General features: G+C 40.1%; 2 protein-coding genes across 6 annotated transcripts in view; both read right to left on the reverse strand.

Annotated features, from left to right (window-relative positions):
* The window catches only part of LOC121430518 (microtubule-actin cross-linking factor 1-like), a 70,977-nt gene extending 46,730 nt beyond the window's left edge, over positions 1-24,247 (reverse strand). For all 5 annotated transcript variants that reach the window (XM_041627805.1, XM_041627804.1, XM_041627806.1 and 2 more), the window contains exons 1-32: positions 24,013-24,247; positions 23,270-23,431; positions 22,556-22,711; positions 21,827-21,993; positions 21,206-21,365; positions 20,494-20,704; positions 19,627-19,859; positions 18,962-19,195; positions 18,453-18,599; positions 17,049-17,474; positions 16,164-16,599; positions 15,219-15,436; positions 14,562-14,705; positions 14,195-14,368; positions 13,595-13,761; positions 12,850-13,009; positions 11,702-11,900; positions 10,883-11,115; positions 10,061-10,294; positions 9,503-9,649; positions 8,697-9,122; positions 8,097-8,417; positions 6,548-6,880; positions 5,475-5,792; positions 4,801-4,967; positions 4,170-4,329; positions 3,433-3,631; positions 2,772-3,004; positions 2,241-2,474; positions 1,636-1,782; positions 862-1,086; positions 123-323 (exon numbers count right to left, since the gene is read on the reverse strand). In XM_041627805.1, the coding sequence (XP_041483739.1) occupies positions 123-323; positions 862-1,086; positions 1,636-1,782; positions 2,241-2,474; positions 2,772-3,004; positions 3,433-3,631; positions 4,170-4,329; positions 4,801-4,967; positions 5,475-5,792; positions 6,548-6,880; positions 8,097-8,417; positions 8,697-9,122; positions 9,503-9,649; positions 10,061-10,294; positions 10,883-11,115; positions 11,702-11,900; positions 12,850-13,009; positions 13,595-13,761; positions 14,195-14,368; positions 14,562-14,705; positions 15,219-15,436; positions 16,164-16,599; positions 17,049-17,474; positions 18,453-18,599; positions 18,962-19,195; positions 19,627-19,859; positions 20,494-20,704; positions 21,206-21,365; positions 21,827-21,993; positions 22,556-22,711; positions 23,270-23,431; positions 24,013-24,129 (7,089 nt within the window). In that variant the 5' untranslated portion in view covers positions 24,130-24,247. The remainder of the gene's footprint in view (positions 1-122; positions 324-861; positions 1,087-1,635; positions 1,783-2,240; positions 2,475-2,771; positions 3,005-3,432; positions 3,632-4,169; positions 4,330-4,800; positions 4,968-5,474; positions 5,793-6,547; positions 6,881-8,096; positions 8,418-8,696; positions 9,123-9,502; positions 9,650-10,060; positions 10,295-10,882; positions 11,116-11,701; positions 11,901-12,849; positions 13,010-13,594; positions 13,762-14,194; positions 14,369-14,561; positions 14,706-15,218; positions 15,437-16,163; positions 16,600-17,048; positions 17,475-18,452; positions 18,600-18,961; positions 19,196-19,626; positions 19,860-20,493; positions 20,705-21,205; positions 21,366-21,826; positions 21,994-22,555; positions 22,712-23,269; positions 23,432-24,012) is intronic.
* A 542-nt stretch (positions 24,248-24,789) lies between these two features.
* LOC121430602 overlaps positions 24,790-24,998 on the reverse strand; it is an 84,987-nt gene continuing 84,778 nt past the window's right edge. The window contains exon 70 of the mRNA XM_041627920.1: positions 24,790-24,921. Coding sequence (XP_041483854.1) covers positions 24,799-24,921 — 123 coding nt within the window. The 3' untranslated portion in view covers positions 24,790-24,798. The remainder of the gene's footprint in view (positions 24,922-24,998) is intronic.

The raw sequence follows: 24,998 nt of genomic DNA on the forward strand, positions 1-24,998 counted from the left end.
TAATCACCATTAATTGAATGAAGATTTTATTTAAAAATATCCTTTCTCACAGTCCAATAGTTACAATGTAAAACTCATCATATTATAGCTAAATGTAAAATGTTTGTAACATCTTGATTTACCTTAGCCATATCAATGAAGGCCTGTCCTCCTTTGTTCAAGAACTTCAGGTCTCCCTTCTGATCGTTGACATCCTCTCCAAACTCGGCATGGTCGGCCTGTTGCTGCTTGAGTGGGACAAGCTCGATGGCGACGTTGCGCTCGGAGTTGTCCATCTTGCGCTCCGCGGATTGAAGCCAGTCCGTGAATTCAGTGAAGTCGACCTTGAGGAAATCAAACAGAGAAGTGATGAATGTTTGTTCCCATATTTCACATTGATGTTAACTTGCCTCATCTTTCCTATTGTCAAGAGATAATCAGTTTCATGCAGAGTTTGGAAAGCTTGACCCGTTGACTACTGAATACTGTAATTCCCATAGGCTTTGTGCAAAGATCACCCAGTTCACAATGGGTTAACACATCGTATAGCCCATGAATATCAGCTTTAATTACATTGATGTTACCGTAGAGAACTATGCATTATCCAAAACAAGCAAGATACAATTACATTGAAGCAAGATCATGACACAAATGTACAAACTTGTTAAGATACACTGTAAGGAAGAACATTGGTAAAAAATAAACAGCAATGTATCTGTACATTTGTCCATGTGATATACATGAAAAAGAGACAAAGAAGACAGATAAATTACTTCAGAATAGAATAGAAATGCATACTAAAAATCTTGGAAAAGAAAACAAGAATCAGCCCAAAGTTTCGCTTAATAATTGGAATCTGATGGCTATAGGAATTCAAGATACCTCAAACTTCTCAAGATCTTGGATGGCCTGGGTCAATGTCTTCAGTCTGTCCTGGGACTGTGTATGAACAGCCTCGTAGCGCCCTCTGAGTTCGTCCTGACCGTCCCTGAGGCGTTTGGTCTCAGTCTTGCCCACCCTGTCACCGAGTGTCTTCAGGAGCTGTTCGATGTCCTCAACACACTGCAGGATGGGCTGCTGATGTGCTTGGATATCATCATGGAGAGGCTGCAAAACAAAAGTTGACAAAATTGATGATAATGAGTGTTGCTCCCACAATAACAATGGTGTTTCTTTCATCTCTTTTGGGAAAAAAATGTGAGATTGTTACATGTAATCTCCTGTCACCCTCATACAGAAGCTTCAAAAATCATAAGGAAAACATTTTCATTCCCTCAGTAAGAATCAATGAACGTTGTTGTGGAGAGTCACAGGGAAATGCAACTCTGGAAATGGACCTTCTGTATGTGATGTCGCATGGACTGAGAAACCAAGGTGTTTCCATGATAGGACAAGCAAGGTTGCTTGAGGATATTCATTCACTCAATTCCAATCAAGTTCAGACTTGAGCGATCACATACACGTATAAAGGGTATATTGACAAGGTTATTGTTTGTCCTCTGACAATGCGTCCTGATTGGTCGTTTAGCTGTGGATGACATTAATGTCCTCTGACAATGCATCCTGATTGGTCGTTTAGCTGTGGATGACATTAATGCGTAAGGTATCCACAAACGGCACACAAAACATGGTTAATAATTCCAATTATGCATTTACCTTGTGGGTTGTGTACTGTTGCACGACCTGCGGACTCTTCTCATTGAGAGGCTGTTGTGCAGCTAAGGCTTGTTCCGCCTTGACCAACCAATCCAAGAGATCCTGGAGTTTGGTGCCCTTCTCTCGAAGTTCAGTCTCAAGTCGCAACTACATGTATAGATTGATGAGAAATACAAAGATCATATTTTAATGAATATTTCCCAACTGGAACAGATAATCTCTGTACAAATCTTAATATGCAGTCATATGAATAGCTGAATCAGGCTTTTATGGTTCTTATTTAGATTAGCAAAATCAAACAATGAATCAGCAATCATCTTACAGTACTGTATCTTCCTTTAACAAATGATAAGTTTCTATTCTAAATACGTGTAAAAAATCCATTATTTGCAAGACGTACATGTATGACTGATTTTGGGACCTAAATTTCTCTAGCAAAACAAATCAATTCACACCTGTACATGTATAAGCAGACGAGTGATCATCAGTAAATTTATAAATAATTGCAAGACTTATGATTTCCGGAAATATACATGTAACTGACTTGCAATCGATTGCACGTTTCTTGCAGCGTCCCATAAAGGTTTAGTGTAAGTGGTCCTTACCCTTTGTTCTTCGTCCATCTCCATCCTGTTCAGCCTGTCGATGGCTTCCCTGAGCCAGTCATCCGACCTGTTGTAGATGTCGTCGTACTCTCGGCGAAGGTCGCTGGACTTTTGGGACAGGTCCTCGTTCTGCTTGGGGGAGAGCCTGTCCTTGTTCTTCCGCAGGAAGAGCTCGGATCCGTTGACGGTGTCGGAGATGTTCGGTTGCCTGCCGCGGACGTCACTGTGGATGCCCTAGACAGGAATATGAAGGGAGAAAGAATTGGGATGACTAGAGTGTACTTGACGGTTAGGAAAGGTATTCCTTTCTTCTCACATCAACACGAATGTATCCACACACCAAGACACTAACCTTAAGCAGATAGAACGTTGTAGGGTGGTCCATGTATGTGTGTGTGTATATGGGATTTAATCGCACGACCCTCTCTTTCAAAGTCTGGAGACTACTCCACTGGACCACAATGCTTCTTATTCCCTTGCTACCTGTGATAGATCTTCTAAATGAAGTAGGAACTGTCTTTTATCACTCACCCTGAAAACCTCAATCTCTTTGGTCAGCGTGGGAATGTCGTTGGCCATCGGTCTCGCTCTCTCCATCTTGGTGTCAGAAGCAGTGACCCACTCGCGATCGCCATTGACCTTGTTCAGATTGTTGACCCATTCCTCCGAGAGGGCGATGTCTTCCAAAGTGGCGTTGATGCGGTGTTTCAGGTTGTCGTAACGATTGTTGACATCGTAGACCTCGCTCTGGACTGGTGTCTCTCCTGTACACGGTGACGGAACAATATTGTTAATTGGCAAGTAGAGAGTGTATGATTCTACAGTTTATCTAAACTCTTTGCCCATATTGTTTGACTAAAGTCGTATACAGTGGACTGCCAACTCAAGTCACAGTTCTTTCACTACACATGCATGCACCTACATGTAGTGCATGAAGTTCATTATCCATACACACATAAACAATAGTGACATGTGCTCGCATTGTACCATGTACACACAGAGCTTCTCTTTACACTAAACCATTAAACCAACCATAAGTTATTGTTAAAAGTTTATTACGAATACTCAATGCAAAACTCCTCTATAGATTCTCTGTTCAGGTAATGTAGCTTAGGAAGGATTACATGTACCTCCGGGGCTCTAATATTCTGAAGCTGAAGTGGAATGGGAAGAACAATTTACACCTTCTCACCTATGAATTCAACCGGTTCCTGGAACTTGCCGGCCTGGGCCTGGTCCTGCTGCCCGATGTTTCCGAGCTCTGTGGAACGGTAGTGAGGGACACTCTGAAGCGGTTGAACGGTGTCACGGATGACCGTGTCCAGCTTCTGACCATTCTTGGCATTGTTGTCTATCTTGGGTTTGTAGTCGGTTATCTCCTTCTGCAATGGCTGTTTCAATGGAATAAAAAGAAATCTAGTGAATTCAAATATTGCTCATGAACAATACTAAACTTGTAATCTTGGGCAGGAGCTGTTCCAATATACATGGACTACATATACATTATATGCACTTCCAAAGAACCTATATATTTAGCTCGTTTGGAAAAACAGGAGGTCGACAGTAATATTGATAATGTCTGGGTTTTATAATCACACAGATATTGATAACATTTATCATTATCGTGAAAGATGATAAACATGTATCATGGACCGATATTGGCTATGAAATTAAGATCCAATTTCACAAAGCTTTCACAATGTATATCATTGTCATATCTCCAAACCTTTTTCTACCTACATGTACATTCAATTCCATTTCAATTAAAAGTGATCTAGAGACCTGCTTACATGCCAATGCTTACGTGATATGTGTCACGCAATATTACTGACTAATCCATATAAGGGGGCATTCTCTTGATATGATTTGACCAATACAGTGATGCCTTTTATGCATGCAACTAGGAATTTAAGAAAGGTGTGGACTTACCCTAAGCTCTTTGAGAAGGATCTGTACAGTGTTGGCATCCATGGCCTGAGGCTGGACCTGGTCGAGGCGACGTTCCGTGTTGTCAAGCCAATACAGGACATCTTTGCGGTCAGTCTCGTACTTCTTGGTTGTGTTCTGGAGGTCATCGTGTTGTTTGTTTCTTTGGGTTTAAAAGGGAAATGGATGACAGTCAGTGAATGGTTCACAATGCTATTCAAAACAGAACTACAGTGTAACTTCTTTTTTAACGATAAATGAAAAGTCCCTTAACAAAACAATCTGTAAAACCAATATTGTAACTATAAATTCATGGATCATAATCTAGAACAGTTACATAATCTGAACTTTGTGAAATCATGAAATCTAAGCTGAAAAACAACTCAAAACCCATGCTTATTTTGTTCATTCCTTAGTAATGACACAGTTTCTGCCAGAATTCTTTTGCATATATTATTTTATTCATGCAGAAACTTAGGTGGTCATTTTATTGGATTCTGTACGAACTTGTTTTGAAATCATCACCACAAATGGTGTTTTTCTTTAAATTTGGTGTGGTACTGGCCTATACATTGACCTATCATCAACACATAAAGGACAACACTATACTTAAAATCACTCAAAGTCTCATTACCTGGTGTTGTAGGCCTTTTCGCCAGCCTTCCAGTTAGCATCCACATTGCTGAGGACCGATGTCACATAGGACGTATCCTTGGCCTTGGTGTCTTTGATCAGTTCATCACCAAGCTGGTGAACCTTCTTCAAGGGTGGCCTGTGTGCATCCGTCTCCTTGCGGACACTCTGAAAAAGGATAACAACCATGAAGGATTTCAATAGGAAATATACATCTGTATTCTCTTGGACTGTCAATTCTTTTGAGAAGCAACTTAATCTGCAGCCAAGCACTACCGTTGCCATCTGAATAAGCTGATAGCTCAAAAGCATGTGGAATTTTCATGAAGTCATTGATTATTTAAACATGAAATGATATCTCTAATAGAATACAGGAAGAAGTTGGAAAGAAGAGCTTAACGAAAAAGCAATCATCTGTGATATTGGAGTTAACAGCATATGATATTCCATTCAATCGCCCTTGACTACATGTATTCCAATGTCTTGCTTCCATGTCTGTTTCGAGCAAAAGTGTTTTTAATAGATTATAAAACCTAATGAAATTACTGTTACTCTTGAGGGAATCATAATGAAACGATAAAGTTATTTGTGAGGGTCTAAACATTGTGGGTCATTTCAACTGGAGAGATTGCTTTGTAAAAATACTGAAACCAGGAGCTTTGTCTCATAACACACCTGCAATTTGCTGCCAAACTCTGGAAGAGGAAGCTGTGCAATTTGCTTCGACTCCAGCTCATCAACAGAGGGCAGCAGCCAATCTTCTAGATTCTCCACCTCCTCCTCAAAGTCGGACAATCTGCGGCTAAGCCTATCAAGATGGACGCCGTGGTCTTTGGTCCTGGTGTCGACCTTGCCGTAGCGTTCGTTGATGGAATCGAGCTTGGACTGTAGCTGGCGGGCTTCCTTTGGCTCGCTGGATTGGATGAGGGGACGGGCCAGGGTGTTGACTGCGTCCACTGCCGATAGGTGATTCTCGATGTCCGACATGATCACCTGTGTGAATGAAAGTACTTTCTATACATCACGCAGATCCTGCAGTTATGTAGTGAGCCACGTTCATGAAGCTTTTTATCACCAGTTTTTAATTTTAACCAGCCATTCATGATAACTTAGATCACCAGAGTGAGTACGATACATGTACATCAGGAAAAGACATTGATGTATGCTTTAGAAAAGTGGGGAGGGGGGGTCAGCAAGAGCACAGGAGTAGCAAGACCAATGTGTGATATTGGGCATACCTGACTCAATATCTAAATACAAACTACTGTGGCTCCAGTAACAGCTAAGATTTGATGGTGATGAACAACTCATCATAGAAGTTTAGCATTCTTTCACAAATTAAACATGCTCCAGTGGAAAAGATATAAAACCTGGGTCCCGCAACAAAAAGATTAGCAATTGTTTGTACGTTTGATTTTCACGGTTGATTGTACAGTGTGGTCAATCAGTCAAGTAAAGATATTCTCCTATGATGATTGCTAATGTTTGTGTTACGGGCCCCAGGAACAACAGGAAGCAAGTGACCTTCTAGAAGCAGAGGTCTCAATATTTCTCTTACTAGTTCTCTTGGTCTCAAGATACATGTAATTATCTAAATCAACAACTCTCTTTCCCATCCTACAAACAGTATTGCAGCCCAATACATTGTATTCTGCCTTCCCTCCTTCTTTATTTCATGTACATGTAAATCTCTCATCTTTGATAACCTTTCCACTCTTCGTGATTATGTCTGAGAGTGACTCTGTTACCTTCTGCTCCTGAAGATTCTCGAGGAGCGGCTCCCGCTTCACGGCAATCAGCGTCCCCTTCTCCATCTGGTGAACGTTGCGTTCAGACTCATCCAACCATCTAAGCAGCATTTCCATGCTCTCCTGTACACTGGTGCACTTGGCCAAGGCAGCCTGGAGCTCGTTCAGACGTGCAGCGATCTTACCGTTCAGGTCATCATAGCGCTTGGTGATGTCGTTGACGTTGCGGGTGACCTCGGGTCGCAGTTCCTCCTGGACTTCAAGGAGTTCATTGCCGGCATCCTTGACATTCTCTATATCCTTCAGATGCAGGACGACATCATCACGAAGAGTCTGTTTACAAATATTTGAATACGTTATAATTGGGTGAAGCAAGTTAAAAAAGGGTTAAAATAATAAATGAAAGTAATGAAATTGCAAGCAAAGCTTACTCCTTACATATATACAACTCTAATGTAACACAATGTCATATTCCTCTATTCAACTCTAATGTACCATGATGTCATATTCCTCTTTCAACTCAAATGTAACACAATGTTTTTTTCTTCTTTTTCTTCCTTCTTTTCTCCTTATTCCTCCTATTACTTCTCTCTTTGATCTTTTCTTCATCTTCATCTTTATCTCTTCCCTGGTCTTTTCCTTCTCTCTCTGACTTACGTTCACCACATATATACTTTAAAATTCTTATTTTAGAGTGTTTGATAGTTAATGATGAACATATTCCGCATATACAGGTACGGTACTAGGATTAGGGGATGATATACATGTAGCAGCACACACATGTACCTTTCACCATTATCCACATGCATTGTGGGTTTTAGGGGTATCAAAGTCATTGCAGACAATTATCAATAATTTACAAGTGCACTGATTGTTCATGTGAATAATTCAATATTGTTTCAATGTATTGTACTTTTCATCTTAATAATAATAATAATCCGCTTTTATATAGCGCTTAATCCATCGGAACGACGTTTCTAAGCGCTTTACAGATATATTATTACCCCGGTCATCGGATTCAATCAGTCATTCCCGCACACAATATGTGCACATCCTCCACTCCCTGGGGAGTATTCCAGTCAGTCGCCGGTGAGGCGCACACAATACTGGACAAGCTACAATGACTTTCACATCCTACAGGGTACCCATTTAGCACCTGGGTCGAGAGTGGCAAAGTGTGGATTAACGCCTTGCCAAAGGACGCCAGACCGCAGTTGGATTCGAACACACGACCCTCTGTTTACAAGGCGAGAGTCAGAACCACTACACCACGGCTCCTCCACCATCTTTGTGTATACTTATTGTTAAAGCCATTGGAAAACCTAATTTCCTTGTATGCGTACATTGACCAATAAAAGAAAATACAAAACTGAAGTGCTACAGAATTCTCTACTGAATCTACGAATATAATTGTAAATTTTCTAGCAGACAAACAAGATCAAAAGTACTAAAAGTAATATTATGAATGATTAATATCACAACTCATTAAACACTTCATTCCTACAGATTCCTTTCACATTCCTAAATAGTTGTCTACCATGTATCTTACCTCAAGTTTGTCAATCTGCTTCTGGACATTTGCTGGCTCCGCTGCGATGGGTTCCCTAAGGAGTGTCCCAAGGGTATCCTCGGCACCGGGCAACCAGTCCAGGACCCGATCACTGGCCTTGACGTAGACTGTGTGCCTCTCAACTAGGTCCTGGAGACGTTCCAGGTGCTGGGCAGACGTCAGCTTCAACCTGTCAAAGCGCTGGTTAAAGTCAGCGATCTTGTCACGGATGAGATTGCTGTTTGGATTCTCTGAGAAGTTGCGGATGAAGTCCCGGGGCAGGACGCTGTTGCGGAAGTCTGCAAGCTCTTGCCGGTAGACCTAAAAGAAAACAAAGGAAAGCTTATCTTTATTTTCAAGCACTTTACCACCAGAAGGGTTAAAAAACAAGCTTTACACAAATGCTAAAAACGGTTGAGCTTATTTTGATCTTGTTCTTAGATGTAGTTCATTTTGAAGTTGACTTTAATCTTCAGTAGGAACTTCTGAAAACTAAACAACAGGAATTCAGCAAGAAAATTATAAATCTTTTGCCAGCAGGCTAATATGCTGACAGATTATCAATTTTGCTAAGTTTTCCAAATCTACTGAACCAAATACCTTGGCACCATCCAAGAATTTCTGTCCTGTAACATTGATGAAACGGAGCTCTGCAACATGGTTGACCACATCTTCATTGAATGACTTCTGTTGAGAGTTCTGCTTCTTCAGAGTAGTAAGGTCCCGTCCCACATTCTTCAGGACATCCGCCTGGGTCTTCTCCGCCTGTATCAACCATCTCTCAAAGTCACCCTCGTCGTCGGCATACTTCTGGAGTTCTTCGGTCTGGGAGCCGAGCTTGGTCTGGCGTTTGGTGGACTGGTAGTTCACGACGTTGTAGCGTGACTTGAGGTCATTGGCAGAGCTGCGAAGGTTGTTCTGGGTTGGTTCATCGATGCGTTTGGGGAACTGCTTGATGAGGGACTCAACATCCTGGGCAGCCTCCAGGATGGGTTGTTGGTGCTGCTGAATATTCTCATGCAAAACCTGTTATACATTCAAAGACAATGGTCAATGATTAATAGGTCGGTCAATGTTGCATCAGTTTGACTCTAAAAGCATGGTCAACTATCTACATTCAAAAAGATATTTAATGATGAATCTTTTGCCAATAGTGCCCTGAAAAATTTGCTCCAAATCCATTAACTTAAGAAAGGATTAATATGCTTTAAATTAAGTGTTTTCAAACAAATCAATTCAACTTTGAGAGCCCTTAGAAGATTAATATACAGAAGCATGAAAGTATGTAAACTTTATTCCTAGATGGAAACCAACGAATGAACGTAACCTCAAAACTTGGTTGAACAGATCAGCTCAAACTACAGTTTCCTAGGATAAAAACGTGATAGAGTAGGAAAGACACATACCTGGTGATCTTGCTGCTGTCTCGTAAGAGGTTGAACGGCCTCTTCTTGGGGCTGTTCTGAACCAAGGTGTCTCTCGGCTTGTGATACCCAGTCCAGCAGGTCCTGAAGAGTTCGCATCAGTTCCTTCACCCTCTCTTCAACGGACATCTATGAGAAATGAAATGAACAGTACAATATGACAAAAATGTGTAAACTGCAAAGATGGTGAAAGTTCCAATGAAAGTGGCGGTACGAATGGATAAACAGCATTAGATAGTTCAGGTCTGTCAAAAATACCGGATTCCATTCTTGGCGATGGACAATACCTGTTAATGGGTAAACACCAAAATCGTGTCAACTCCTACCCCCCCAAAAAGAAGGAATGATGAGAAATGCGTATGACCCATAAACAGTAATACAGTACATACAATGTATACCTTGAAAAAACACAATCTATTCTGATAATGAACCAACCGATGGGCCTAATGACAAAAATGCATGAATTTTATTTTGATAAAATGCATGAATCTTATTTTGATGATGCCTTTGAGGCACTTCTCCGCTGAGAACATCACCTACCGTTTCATCTCTATCCTTCTTCAGTGCAGCTAGTGTATCCTCGGCTTCTCTCTGCCATCCCTGGCTGTCACGGAGGAGCCTCTCATAGGTGTCCCGGAGCTCTGTCACCAGACCGGTCAGCTCCGTCTGAAGCTCCGGTGTGAGCTTGTCCTTGGTGTTGCGGATGAACTGCTCGGCGTGGACTGTCACATCCGAGACTGGGACCCTGTGGTCAGCAATGTCCTTACAGATCGGCTGAAAGTGGGGAAAAGGTGATGGATGATAATATTGATTTGCACAAATGAATTAATATCAGAATTCCTTTACCTTGTGATTTCAAGACCTCTCCAAAGAACTCTGAAAAGAATTCTGTTTGATGAAAGGTGAGTCTCTTTCCAAATTTCATTTCAAAAGAACATAAATTTCTTTTTTCATTTCAAATTTCAGACCTCTTTAAAGACACCATCCTTTTAATACTTTGTTTTAACAGGGCCTTGTGATACATGTATGTACATGTACCTGTAATCCAGATGCATGTGGAATTTATAAGATTCAGGGATTGCTGGTTTCCAGCGAAACTCTTGGAAAAAAATCTTTTAGATGTGATGTTAAAGTTAATCGCAATCATAGGTCAGTTTCATAAAACGTGCAACAATAACAACATTGCAATAACAGTTAAAAGCTACTGAAATCATTTGATTTGATTGGCTGATAGTAAACTTGATATAGAAACTAGACATTTTTATATCATAACAAGTCTTTATGACACAAGACCCTGATCTGATTAAAAAAAAATCACATTGTTTTTTCCTTTCATTTCATATTGCTTCAAAGACACCATACCTTGAAGGCCTCTATCTGTCTCTCCAGCTCCTCCACATTCCGGCTTGTCGGTTTCAGCTGATGGAGCTTGGTCTCCGTCTCGTTGGCCCAGTCCTGCAGGCCAAAGATTCCACCACAGCGTTCCAGGAACTGCAGCATGAGTTCCAGGTCCTCTAGGCGCTCGGAGACCTCAAACTGGACGGCTTTGTAGCCCTCTTGGACCTCGGCCATCTGGACATCAACAAAGGTGTCCTCTGTAACATACCAATGTCAACAAAATGAAATTACCTCAGAGCCAATCAAATCAAACTATATAAAATCCAATGTACACCAAAGATATATCTCTAACATTATATATAAATTTAGTTACTTCCTGATCTGTGTTTGATAAATAGTAACTTATGTATTATGTTTCATTATATTGTATTATGGTATACACGTACCTTCTCTATGTTAAATTTCAATTCGTCATTTCTCTTTGCATATAGATGTATATCTGTATAATAATTGGAAATCTATGGAAACTGTATTGATGTATTACTGATTTATACAGTAATAAATATTTTTGTTTATGTGATCATTGAATATATTGTAAAAAAATGTTCATGCCAAATGAATGAAATTTGTTAATACATTCACACTCTCAAAACATATGCCCAATATGGTATGCATTGCACATTTAAGATTATTACATCTAAGGTACAATCAATTCTGATTCCGATATTAGCTTTTGAAGATAGACTGGAGCTAATTTTGTCAAACATTGGAAAGTCAGTATCAAAAGAATCTTTATAAAAAAAGTTAAGTAGATACTGTAAATGCAATATCTGATCCTCTTACTGTCTTCGATGAAATCCGGAGTGGCGTAGGTTGGGGGTCTAGCATCAATCGGCTTGGTGACGTCGATCTCAGTCGAGCGGGAGTGAGTGCGTGTGTTGATGGTGTCTTCAGTCTCACTGATCAAACGATCGTAGACGGTACCAAATCGCCAGTTCTCATCAATGCTGGGTTTGTAGTCTTTGACTTCAGTTTGGAAGGGCTGCAGGAAGGGGGAAAAAATAACAAGTAAAACATGAGCGATGATCAGGAGAGTGCATCACCAACATTTTCTTTTTATCCGACAAGTGGTCAGACCGGACAACTCTCCTTGATTTCAATTGGCACAGAAGCACTGGCGTCCAGACTCTTTTTATGGTTACTGTCACATTAAAAAACTTTGCCAGCTGAAATATCTAATGAATATTTCAGCCGGCAAAGTTTTTTAATGTGACAGTAACCATAAAAAGAGTCTGGATACCAGTGCTTCTGTGCCAATTGAAATCAAACGCTTGGCAGATCTGATAACTTTCCTCGATTTTGATAGGCTGACAAGTACTACTACTGGTCTGTAAAAACCCTTTCATGAAATTCTGGTAAGAGTCAATTCTTATTGTGTTTCCTGTATTCTTTCCCCATGCTTGAAGAAGAAAATTGCATTGTATTTAGACATTATTCCCTGGCATGACTGAATTGGGCACCAAATTTGCTAACAAACTGAACGTCCACTGTTGCAGACTAGTGTCCCAACTGGCTATCCATAGTTAAACAAAATCTTAAGACCAGATTTGAACTCTAGTTCAGAATATGGGCCTATGGGTAAAAACAAATAGCTTTGACATCCTGGCATACAGATGGGGAGGGCTTGGGGGCCGAGGACAAACCCCTCCCCCAAAAAAATAAAAATAAAATAAATAAATAAATCATGATTCGACAAAAAGTACAAAGAAGTACAAAAACAAAGAAAAGTAGAAGAAAAAAGGGTAAAATATGGTATAACTTTCTGAATATTTGATAAATATATAACACTTAAAAAGATTTTTTTTTTAAAAAAGGTCAAAAACTTTGCTCACTTGCTTCACAGGCTCGCAACATTTTCAAAGTTTTACCCCCTTTGCCATGTCTGGGCCACCTAAAAAAATTTAGGCCATTCCGCCTCTGCCTCAACAAACCTTAATCTCTCTGATCTGTCTCTTGAGCTGCTCGGCATCCCTAGCGACTGGACCCATTTGATCAATCCTCCTCAACTGATTGTCAATCCATCCTGTCGTTTCCTTGAAGGAGGTGTTGAACTTCTTGGCAGCGGCTTGCTTTCTGTCAAACTGCTCAGCCCTGTTTCAAATAATAATAATACCAACATGCTTATATAGCGCATATCACTTCTAAAAAGGGTCCCTATGCGTTCAATGATATTATTACCCTGGCTTTAGCCCCGCAGCCTTTTACAGTGCAGAGGCGTTTCAAGGAATAAATTCCTGCCAGGTACCCATTTACCTCACCTGGGTTGAGTGCAGCACAATGTGGATGAATTCTTGCCGAAGTCAGATGACTAATTCACTGGGCCACAATGCTCCACACAAATGAATAGGAAAATCAGATGTGACTCAATGCCCAGACATTAAAAAGTCTGCATCAGTGGTCACATGTTTATGACTTTTTTCTCCCTCTCTCTCTCTCTCTTGGTAACAGAATCAAGCAAAAGACCAGTGTTCCAATTCAATGATAAACAATGTGAGCGAAAATAACACTGGTAGAAAATGAATATATTCTAAGCAGTTCAACATATTTGAAATTCAATCTCAAGGTGCTCAGAAGCACCTTGAGCAAGTAATCAAGATGGAAAGTGCGCTATATAAATCCTACATGTATTATTAAAACTTATGAACCGAAGAAAGTTTCCTTTATCGCTTCACTCACCGCTTTGCAAGGGCATTCTCAAGGGTGTCCCAGTTGAGCTCGCAGTTCTTGAGCATAGTCTTGACCTCAGACACATCTGTTGCCTTGGGATGCTTCATGAGTTCGTTGGCGAGGTCATGGATCACCTTGTACTGTGGGCGATGATGGTCGATCTCCTGGCGGCATTGCTGGTTTATAGAAGTAGATATTTTGTCAATTTTAAGGTAGGACAATTGACCAGGTAAAATAAATACCACAGCTATCACTATTTTCAGAGAATATCAGGTTTTTGATCCTTGTACATGTACGTTATATGCATCTTTTATGAGATGACCTCATAGAAAAGTAAAAAAATATATACTATGCCACTATTCAACAAAATTTGTGGAGCTGCCTTAGCAGAGTGGTCTAGAGGACCTGACTAGACATTCAAAAGTCCAGGGTTCAATGCCCGGCCACAGTAGCTACATGTATGCCCATTAGCAAGGCATTTAATTGACATACAATAGCTCTTTTATCCTACATTCAAATAACTGAAAAAGCTATACCCATTCTTGGTAACTATGTGTGCATGATTAAAAAAATAATGAATTATTCAACAAGAAAGGGTCGGATCCTCACCTGGATCTCATCACCGATTCGTGGAAGTTCCTGCGTCATGAATTCCTTGGACTCGACCCGGGCAATCTTGGGCAGGAGCCAATCTTCAAGCTCATCCAAGGCTCGCTCAAAGTCATTTAGTTTGTCCTTGAGGCTGGAGAGCTGTTGGCCGTGGTCCTTAGACGTCCCAGAGACCTACAAAGAACAATCACATCAAGTCCTTTCATTCCTTGGTCAATACTTTACCTTGATGCCAATAAAGACACTTTGTACGTGTACCTTGGTAGTGACACTGTATCTGAATCATCTATGGATAAAATTTCCATCTAATTTACATATAATTTGCATATGATTCATATGTAACTTGCATTGATGCAGTCTTTCCTACCTGGTTGTATCTGGCATGGAGGTTATCCAGCTTCTGCTTGATGATCATGCCCTCTTCCGGAGCGCAATTCTCCACGAAGGTGTTCGCCGACATCACCATCTGCTCCAGCACAGGTTTCTTGATCTCGATCTCATCCACCATCATCTGAATAGAGAAAGTAACCGCAAGGAAAAGGTTGATCAGATTTTCCATGTCTTGATAATCAGAAGCTCATAAGGGGGATTCCCTAAAGGCCCTGTCACCTTTTTCTGTGCAGGCCTAGCGGGTGAGGTGTGTGATTGATGGCAATTTCAGAGCTATAACAAATTTCATATGAACTGGAAAACAGAGACTAATCATTTCAGGAAGAACCAACGTATTGGGAGTTGGATATACTTTCGGCAATTAACTACTCAGTGTTAATACCATGATTTACAACTTTTAAAATGTCATCAAACTCAAAATACAACTCTAAATTTTACTTTTTATTTTTCATCTGTAACTTTTCTCTGTACATGTATTTTGTCAGGACATCACCTGATAGATATAACAGTATCTTCCAAGGTATTACTTAGAAACGGGTCATTTTGTTAATCCATGATATGTCCATATTGGTAAATAATAACATGACCTTTTCTACACAAGCTCCCATACAGATTGGTCTAATATTGATCTTACCTTGCCCTGACTCATCTGTTCCTCCATGGGCGCAGACTTGACCACTACCACCGTTCCTTTGTTCATCATGTGGACGTCCTTCTCCTTGTTGTCCAGCCAGGACATCAGCTCATCGATGTTGTCGTGGATGTTCTGGGACTTGGCCAGTGCGTCCTCCAGGGCGTTGGAGCGGTCGTTGATCTGGGCTTGAAGGGCCTCGTAGTCATCCACGATGTCACCTGATAGGGAGGGGGACAAGGTTAGGGTATTAGTATTCATTAAATAGTAACATCGACAGTGATGACGAGGACGATATTCTGGGGCTTGGCCAGCACATAGTCCAGGCATTAGTGTCCTGTTGATCCTTTATCATAAGAGATTATGATGTGTATGAAGACGATGGGCATGGGGACAATTATAATGGTGATATTTATTGTTATCACTGATCTGACCTTCCAGGAGCTCGTAGCCATCCACAGTTTCTAATGATATGGAGGCCAATGACAGGACATAGGCATGAACACTCTGAAAATGAAGTTAATAATCAACGAACCACGTTAAAAACAACTGCCCTGTACTCCACACTCCTAATGGTAAGGCTGATCAGTCTAGCCAATCCAAAAAGGAAAATCTGTTTTCGTTCTTTTCTTCTCATGTGAAAATTTCTTTCAATGTCCCTTTGCAAAAGGAAAACATATTTTTGATTTGTACATTTGCTATGACAAAAGAAGAATTTTCATTTTAATCAAATTTTAAACATCATCAGGTTTTCAGAAAGGGAAAAGACCATGTTTTGAAACAAAAATCAATGACACTACATTTGATACTGCAACCAACTGATTTGCCTGAACTTGAGCATCCTACATATGCCTAAACTAAACTTTGCAATACAGAACCAGCAATTTTCAACCGATTAGAAAATGTCTGAATAAACAAAAAGACAAAAACATCCTTTTGACAACTCACCTGTGGTCCTATCAACAGTAGGCCCAATGTTAGGCTGGGCTTGACTGAGGTCAACACCCGCTTCCGTGACCCCATCCACATCCTTCTGGTGACTGCCAACCTCCTTCCTGAAATTGGCCAACTTTTCAATCTGTCTCCTGATGGAGACCGTCTCTGCACAGATGGGTTCCTTCATGATTTCCCTCAAGGAGTCGTTGGCCCCCTGGAGCCAATCCTGCGTTGTTCCGACACGACCCCAGTACTTGGTGTGCTTCTCCACCAGCTTGCCCAAGAGGTCACCATGGTCGAAGCACGCTGTCCTGAGCCGCTCGTAACGGGCGTGGAAGTCAGCGAGTGTCTGGAAGATGACCCCGCTCTCCTTGTTCTCCTGGAAGGAGCGCATGAACTCCCGGGAAGCCACTCTGTTACGGAACTCCCTGAGGAAATCACGGTAGGTCTGTTGAGAGAGAAAATACAGCTAAAATGTTGGATATAGGATCAAACATAACATGGCTTGAAAACTTGAAAACTGATGAAAACTAAAAGATTGAAAGCTGAATGATGATCATTTGCAACATACATGTAGCAAGCATATGGTGATTAAAACCATACAATAAATCAGGATGCTCAGAGGTGCATGTTAGCATTTTATTTACCAACAGGCTATACTCGTTATACATGTATATATATATATATACCACACAGTATTTCTTACTGAAGTCTATTTGGCTTGTGGATGACAAATAGCATTTGAAGAGAAATATAGGTAGATAGAGCACAATGTTGTAAACATCAGTCACAAGGAAGAGTATAGTGCACTCTCATGGCAGAACATGGGGTCGCAAAAGGTTGACATACGTGCTACAACAAGCATGCTTGTCTTTTTATGTACATATCATTGTTTACCTTGCTGAAGTTCAGGAACTGTTGAGCGCCCTTGTCGGTGTACTTCAGATCAGCCGAGTGTGTCACCACGTTGTCTGTAAACTTCTTGTGCTCTCCAACCTGCTGTTGCAGGTGGTCCCCGTCTGTTGCGATGTTCCTGACGATCGCATCCAACTCCTGCTCGGCGGACCTCAACCAGTCCCCGAATTCGGTGAAGTCTTCCTCGATCTTTGCCAGGTCATTCTCGGCAAGGGGCACCTTGATGGAGCACTCGGAGGAGTGCTTGTTGAGTTGGTCGTAGCGGGTGCGGAGCTCGTCCGAGTTCTCCTGCAGGACGCGCTGGTCGTCCTGGGTGAGCTTGGCGCTCTTGGCCTTCAGGAGTGTGTTGGCATCCTCGATGGCCCTCTGGACAGGCTCAGAATGGTCTTGGACGTCTGTATTGAGTTTCTGGGTTTGGATGATAAAGAAATGTAAATAATTAAATCACAATTTTAATTGTTGATTTAATGAAATTGTAATGCTATTCCATTCATCTTTTCTCAGCAAAAAAACAAGCGATATAATATAAACAGTACAAACATGACACATACGTGTAACAAATAGTAAAAGAACAGAAGTATACAACTGAGAATGTGCAGGCAAAAAAAGGAGTAAACCCTATCTATGGCAAACCTATATCATTTGGTGATAGAACAAGAAAAGTGAGCTATTTCTGGGCTACAGAGCCCAAGAGGGTAAACTGCAAATTCATCCTCTGCTAACTCGTCCACTCACATGGTCTACCTTCATTTTTCAGTCCATCAACCATTTGGTCCAATAACCATTTAGTCAAATCATCACTTTGTCTAATCACCATTTCTTCTATTGCCATTTCAATCAATAACCCCCCCCCTAGACACTCATTAATGTATCTACATGTACATTAAGATAGTGAGGTGGCATTTCAAGATTTGTCCAAGATACAAGATACATGTACATTTTTATATTTTAAAAATTCCTTATCGCCAAATATCAGGGGGCAGTTTCAAAAAGAGTTGTAATCAAACATATCTCCCACAGAATAAACTTGATTTTTTAACCAATGAGAAGCATTCATTTGGGACTCGCATATGAATTGTTTGAGTTCATTTTAGCCATAACAATTTGTGCAACTGGCTCCTGAAATATTTCAACACACTTCAAGTATATGTATGCTTGAGGTATAATCTGCATGTATTTCTCTCCATACATGTATTAAATGTCCATCAAAGAGCCAATCAGCACACACTACAATGCACTTTCATGTTGTTTCTCCCTTTTTTATCATTTTGCCAATGTAATTTATGTAGCAATTTTACTCTTTATAAACAAGGTAAATGGCAATATGAATTCTAACTACTAGAAAACGCAAAACACCAAAAGAAACCTGCAATTAATGTTACTTACTGTATGTGTGAGATTCTGATCATGGACCTCCCTTTGAGTTTCAGCAAGAGGTTGCTCAGAGGAGTGCTGTTCTTCAGAATACTTGACCCAATCCAGCAGATCCTGCAAAGCCGTCAAAACTTCCTGGAACTGTAGGCCCAGTTGAGACTACAAGGGAGCAAGGAGAGAGAGGATACTGTTAGTAGAAGGTTTCTGAGTAATCGTTTTACATTAATCCACATTATATGGCACCTACATGTAGATAGATCCTTGTCATTTGATTGGTTGTTTCATGTTGATCATTCAGTCTATTTAACGATGATGTCATTACTCAGGCAAGATTAGATCCAAACAATGCTGTCCACTGCACATTCACCAAGACCTCCAGCACTACATGCATGTACTATTGCATCTTGGATGAGACAATCAATAGATGCTAGGATGCTGGTTTTCCTAGTTGTTTCCATTGATTGGGGCCCCCCATCTCTTCTTATGTAAGCCAAAACTTCACTGGTGAAAAGTACACTTACCTGTTCCTGCATCTCAAGGTTCACAGCCATGATCTGTGTCTCCGTCTCCTTGACGATCTGTTCCGTGATGACCATGACCTGGTCAAGGTATCGCCTAAGGGCGTTGATCTTGTCCTGCATGTCCTGGGCCTGCTGACCGGTCAGCTGGTTGCGGTTGACCCTCAGGAAGGTCTCGGCGTCGCTGATGACATCCTGGATGGGCACACGGCGCTGCTCAAAGTCATTCCTCAGGTTCTGAAAGAACAATCACAGCAAAAGAGTGTTTTGTGTAACAATAATGATAATAGTATTAATGTTATTGTAGAGGCCTCACTGTACACCATGTATTCTTTAGTGGACACGTTTGGTTCTGAAAAAGACTTGACGTTTTGAAAAAGACTTGACGTTTTGCAAACATGTTGACTGATAAGCTGGGAAATTACTACTCTCAACAAGGAAATACCTTCCACTTTAACTTTCATTTTAATCTAATCGAGATAATTGATGTACAAAATGATTTTCTTTTCTAAGTGGAGCATTTCATTGATATTTTGACCCAATAAGTTGTAGGATCTAGCAACTTTTCATAAGTTTGATTCGCTGAGACACCGAGTTGCTGTAGTAACTATTGGATAAAACACCTGACAAGCCCTTTACAAAGAACTCTCAGTCAACACACAACTTACAGCAAAATCACTCTGATGTTGTTGGAGCGACTCCAAATCTCCAGCTCCGCTCTTGGTCATGTTGATCTGGTTGTCAAGTTTCTGGATCCAGTCGTGGGTCTCCCCAAGACGGCCCATGAGATCCATGTACTCACTGATGAGTTCCAGGAGCTCGGCTCTGGCCTTGAGTTTAGCCAGGAGGTCGTCGTAACGGTCATTGGCAACGTTCAATTCATCCTTGATAGGAGATTCCTCTGTAGGGTGGAGTGGAAAGGAGGCCAAGTGATGTCAATTTGAATAGATAGGGACGAATTTGGCAGTGATATGTGCTTTATAAGCATGACTGTATTATTATTACTATTGAAGATATCAGAAAGGATCCAGTGTTCAATGCTACAGAAAGTAACAAACTACATGTAGAAAAAACTTTAACAAGATCTTTCAATTGGCAAAACTCTAAAGTTTGAAAGAGCTTTCTTAAAAAAATTGACGCATTCCTAACTTCTAAAGGCATTATTTATAACATTTGGTTCATTTCTGTAACATAAAAGTTTTAAAGGTACATGTAATATTTACAATGAAAGAAACATGCACATATTGACTTTTTTCATCGCAACTTTTAATAGAAGCTGATCAAATAAAGATATAATTAATCATCATAAATTCCCTTAGGGCAAAGGGACATGTAGGAAGGAAAATCAGAATGATACGGAATGTTTTCGAGAAGTAAAGAGTTTGCCAATTTGCTGAAAAAATCAAAATTTCATCCTTTAGCAATTATAATTGTGAAGTCAAGCACATACATGTACAGGTGTACATGTACCATTATTCAATTAAATTAAACATTTTTACAGTCAAGTACATGAAAAAAGATGAAAATCTACTGACCATCAAAGAATCCGCTCTGGTCCAAAGCAGCTGCCATCTTGGGTCGCAGCCTCTCACCAGGCTTCCGTTCCTGACCTAGCGTCGTGGACCTGAGATGAGGCTCTGTTGCAGTGGAGGAGTTTGTGACCTTGATAATACGATCAAGGTTGTTGCCGACCTTGTTGAGGTCTGTCATGGTGGGTTTGTAGCTGATCACTTCATCACGCAGAGGCTGAGAGAGAAAACAGAATTTTTAGGGTGGTTATGGAGGGAACATGAGAAGCTTAGAGTCATTTGCATAAAAATACACCAAATATAGCACATGAAAATATCTCAAAGTATTACTTTTCTTCCTTTTCTCATTTAATTTCATCTTCTCTTCCTCCTCCTTTTCATTACACTTTCATTCTACTTCTATCTCTTTGCCTACTTCTGTCTACTTCTCCTTCTTCTCTGTTTCCTTCTTCTCTCTTTCTTCTCCTTCTACTCCTCTCCTCATTCTTGCTCCTCTTTTTCTTCCTACTCCTTCTACTACCCTTTCTCATTTTTTGTTTCTTCGTTCTCATTCTCCCCTTCTCTTTCTGCTCCTCCCCTTCCCCTTCTTCTTTCGTTGCCCCTTCCTCCTACTCTTGCTTTTTTCTTTCTCCTCATCCTAGATACCCTACATGTACTCCTATTCTCATCCTCCTCCCGACTCAGCACCTGGAGCAAACCCATCTATCCTGAATCTCACCTGAACTTCTTTGAGTTGCATCTGTACGGTCTGCCTGTCCATGGAGACCGGCTGGAGCTGCTTGACCCTCCTTTCGGATGTGTCCAGCCAGTAGTTGGTGTCCGTGCTGGCCGTGTTATACTTCTTGGTGGCAGCCTGCCTCTCCTCGAGCTGTTGAGTTCTGCAGAGGATACAAAATTTTGAAAATGAGTTTGGAATCAAGTCTAATTCATTGGTATTTCACACACACGTAGCACCTTTTCGTAAGTGTGCTGTGCTCGTCTTTTAAAAAGATCCATCTGTCTATCAAAGTTCAATCAGGGTCTGTGCCTGCAGACTACTTTTTCCTTGTGGTTACCATGTACTTCGCTCCAAAGAAATACATGTATGTAGAGCTAGCTTCTCATGTCCAAAACTGTCAATGCTTGTGTTCATCTCTCCACGTGCAATTGAAAAAGGAATGAAAAATGCTTTAAAAGGCTTTACTATTATAAATTCTTATTTATGTGTCTTAACAATTTTAGCTGTTCTTTCACATACAATCTAAATTATCAATAAAACAATGTCTCATAGCAAATAAGAATAATTAGTTTCCATTTTGAATTCATAATACATACATGAATAAGAAGTGAATTATCAAACCTCTTTTCAATGGCATCCTCCAGACTTTCCCAGTTCCTATTGGTGTTGTCAAGGACGGTGGATACGAAGGATGTATCGCTTGCCTTGGGGTGCTTCAACAGCTCGGAACCAAGGCGGCGGACCAGGTTCAGCTGCTGGGTGTGACCCTCCATCTGACGCTGAGAGTCCTGCGCGGAAAATTGTGATAAAAGTGTGTTAAAGGTAAAGATAAGGGGAGTATTTTCATGAAAAAGTACATGCAGTCAGTGACAAAGATATTGTGATTTAAGTGTTTTTTAAGGTAAACATAAGGGAGCATTTCATGAAACAAGCATGTCAGTGATGTTCGTTCAAGACAGGACTTCTGCAAAAAGTCTTTTAAAGGTAAAAAAGAGAGTGTTTCATGAAAAAAAGGTAGATGTAAACAGTGATTTTCCTCCTCAAAAGATACATGTACTGTGATTTATGTGATTTTTTGTCCAACCTGAAAATTGTGATAGAGGTGACATCAAGTGCCCATGATGATATAATACATGTACACCTGTAGAATGCTAAGCAGTGTAAAAAATCATAATTACATGTATGTACTTTTTCTTACTTGTTCTCCAGGGAATAGAGGTATGAAAATGTATATATACATGTATGTAAAGATATAAGCACTACATGTACATATTAAAAGAACCTTGGTATTAATATCTACAATAAGAATAGACATCAAAAAGGTAAATGTAAGACGAGGCATAACCATACCATGAGTTTGCTGGCGACTTCGTTCAAGTTGCCCTGCATGAAGTTACTGTTCTCGATGGTGTTGATAACGGGTAGCTCCCAGTCTTCAAGAGAATCCACCTGTTTAACAAACTCATTCAGCTTGTCCGTCAGATCAGTCAGGTATTGCCCAGTACCCTGTAAATAAATATTGATTACATTTAGTTGAATATAATTTCAATTCAATTAAACATCAATTTAATTCAAACGGACATGAAAATACAGAAAAAAATATATATTTGATTAATTGTTTTTCTTTCCCTCCACCCTCAACCTTATAATAGGATTCTGTAGTTTTAGATTTATGTATTACATACATTGTATAAGTTTCATATTCTTTTTTGTTTTCACATTCTATTTCATCATACGGTTAATACACAATTTTGAATACAAAATGATTTAAATATCAATACATATTCATTTTTGTAAATGTATATACAAGTATATAAAACTAATACATGTACATGTAATTTATTTTCAAGGATTGTTTTTTTTTTTCATTTTGCAATGATTTGGAAAGTTTGTCATCGATGTAAGTGCCTTAAAATCTTTATTATTATTATCAGTCTTCAAAATACTAATCATTATTCTTATTATTATTATCATTATCATTATTACTATCATCATCATCATTAAAATCATATCATCATCATCATCATTGTTACCTCACTCTTTGTCCTATTTACAATGCCTCACCTGTGTATCAGCATCCACCTTGGCGTAGCGTTGATTGATCTTCTCAAGATTGGATTGGATCAGTTGCGCCACCTGAGGCTCGCTGTTCCTGATCAGGTCCCCGGACTGACGGTTGATCGCCTCTACAACGGGACGATGGTTGTCAATGTCTGTTTGCAGGATCTAGGGGAGTGGAAAAAAGACATCATTCCTAATGAGTGGCCGCAAACAACCAGCCAATTATTATGTCAGCATTGCACGTAGCGGTAGTATTTTTATTTGTAAACTTTGAATTCTTTCTTTCTCTCTTGTCATATTACCAAATAAGAATGAAAGACATCATCCATTCAATATATGAAATTAATGTAACCTCTATAGCAATTCTGTTCTGAGTAATCTGTTTTGCTTCAACTTATTCCTTCACTACAGATACACTGAAGCAGAGTAGCTCAAAATGTTTAAATCAACCTCTCACCACCAGAAAAAAAACAACTGTCTAAAGAGAAGAATCTTGAATGACACAAACATTAAATGGTTATGTGAAAGGTGATCATGGCTGTCATAAAGAAACTTCAAAATTAAATTACTACTGTGGCTTTAGTATGACTCTAAATATGAAACTAAGGGGGCCCTGTCTTATAAAGAGTTGCAATTTAGATCTGGAATTCCTATCATTTAACAACACAAATTATGATATCAATTTAAATCTGTTGCAGCTCTTTGTCATAAAAGGGCCTAGAAATTCCTCCCAAGTTCTTGCATACCTTGTATTGTTGATAGTGTTCCTGCAGTGGCTCTTTCTTGACCTTGACAGCCGTTCCTTTGTCAAGGACGTAGTGTTCCCTCTCTGCCTTGTCTAACCAGCGCAGGACATCTGCCATGCTATCCTGGACACTCTGTGACTGTGTGAGGGCGTTCTGCAGGGTGTTGAGGCGGCCATCGATGTCGCCACGGAGCCCGTCGTAACGGTTGTGGACATCAGCTAAGGAGAGAAAACAGAGTGTGACAGGTTTTAAGCAAATGAAGGTGTCAGATTATCTACATATACATGTAATTATCAGCTTGTCCAGAAACTGAAATTACATTTTTCTTACAGTTTACGGTCAAGATTATTTTTTGAGGGGCTGAATTAGTCTTAAAGTCATTGTCAGACTGGCAACTGAATTACCCGTTTTTAAGTTTATTACAACATGTTTTTACGGTTATTATATAACATTGATTGACTCTCAAAAATACGAAATGGTGTCAGCATACTTATCTCGTTTCAAGATCTAAAAAACAATCTTAACTTGTATAATAAAATATCTCTCAGGTTGTTGCCAATTTGAGGATCCATTTTGGTTTTAATCTCTACTCTCTTAGGGTATTAGCAATTCACGAATCCACCTTTTTTTTAAATCTCAGATCTACAATTTTAAATTACATATAGATTGTAGAACAAATATTCAATCTCTCTAGGTATTCCCAAATTTGTGAATCCTTTTTCTTCGATATCTCTAACTGTGCTGGCACATTAAATCAAGTTATTATGATCAACACTGGCATCAGTTCTACTTACTAGTTGTACGCTTGATCTGGGGCTTCAACTCTGGTACGATCTCACCAAGAGACTGGCCTGTGGTATCCACCAGCTGTACTTCATCGGAATGCATGACCACATCATCAGAAAAGTTCTGCAGGCAAGAAAATGTTTCATAAATTAAAACCCATATCTTTCTAAAGGCTGCCATAACAAGAGAGGAGAGAATGG

This window comes from Lytechinus variegatus, chromosome 17, assembly GCF_018143015.1.
Source record: "Lytechinus variegatus isolate NC3 chromosome 17, Lvar_3.0, whole genome shotgun sequence".
NCBI classification, from domain to species: domain Eukaryota; kingdom Metazoa; phylum Echinodermata; class Echinoidea; order Temnopleuroida; family Toxopneustidae; genus Lytechinus; species Lytechinus variegatus.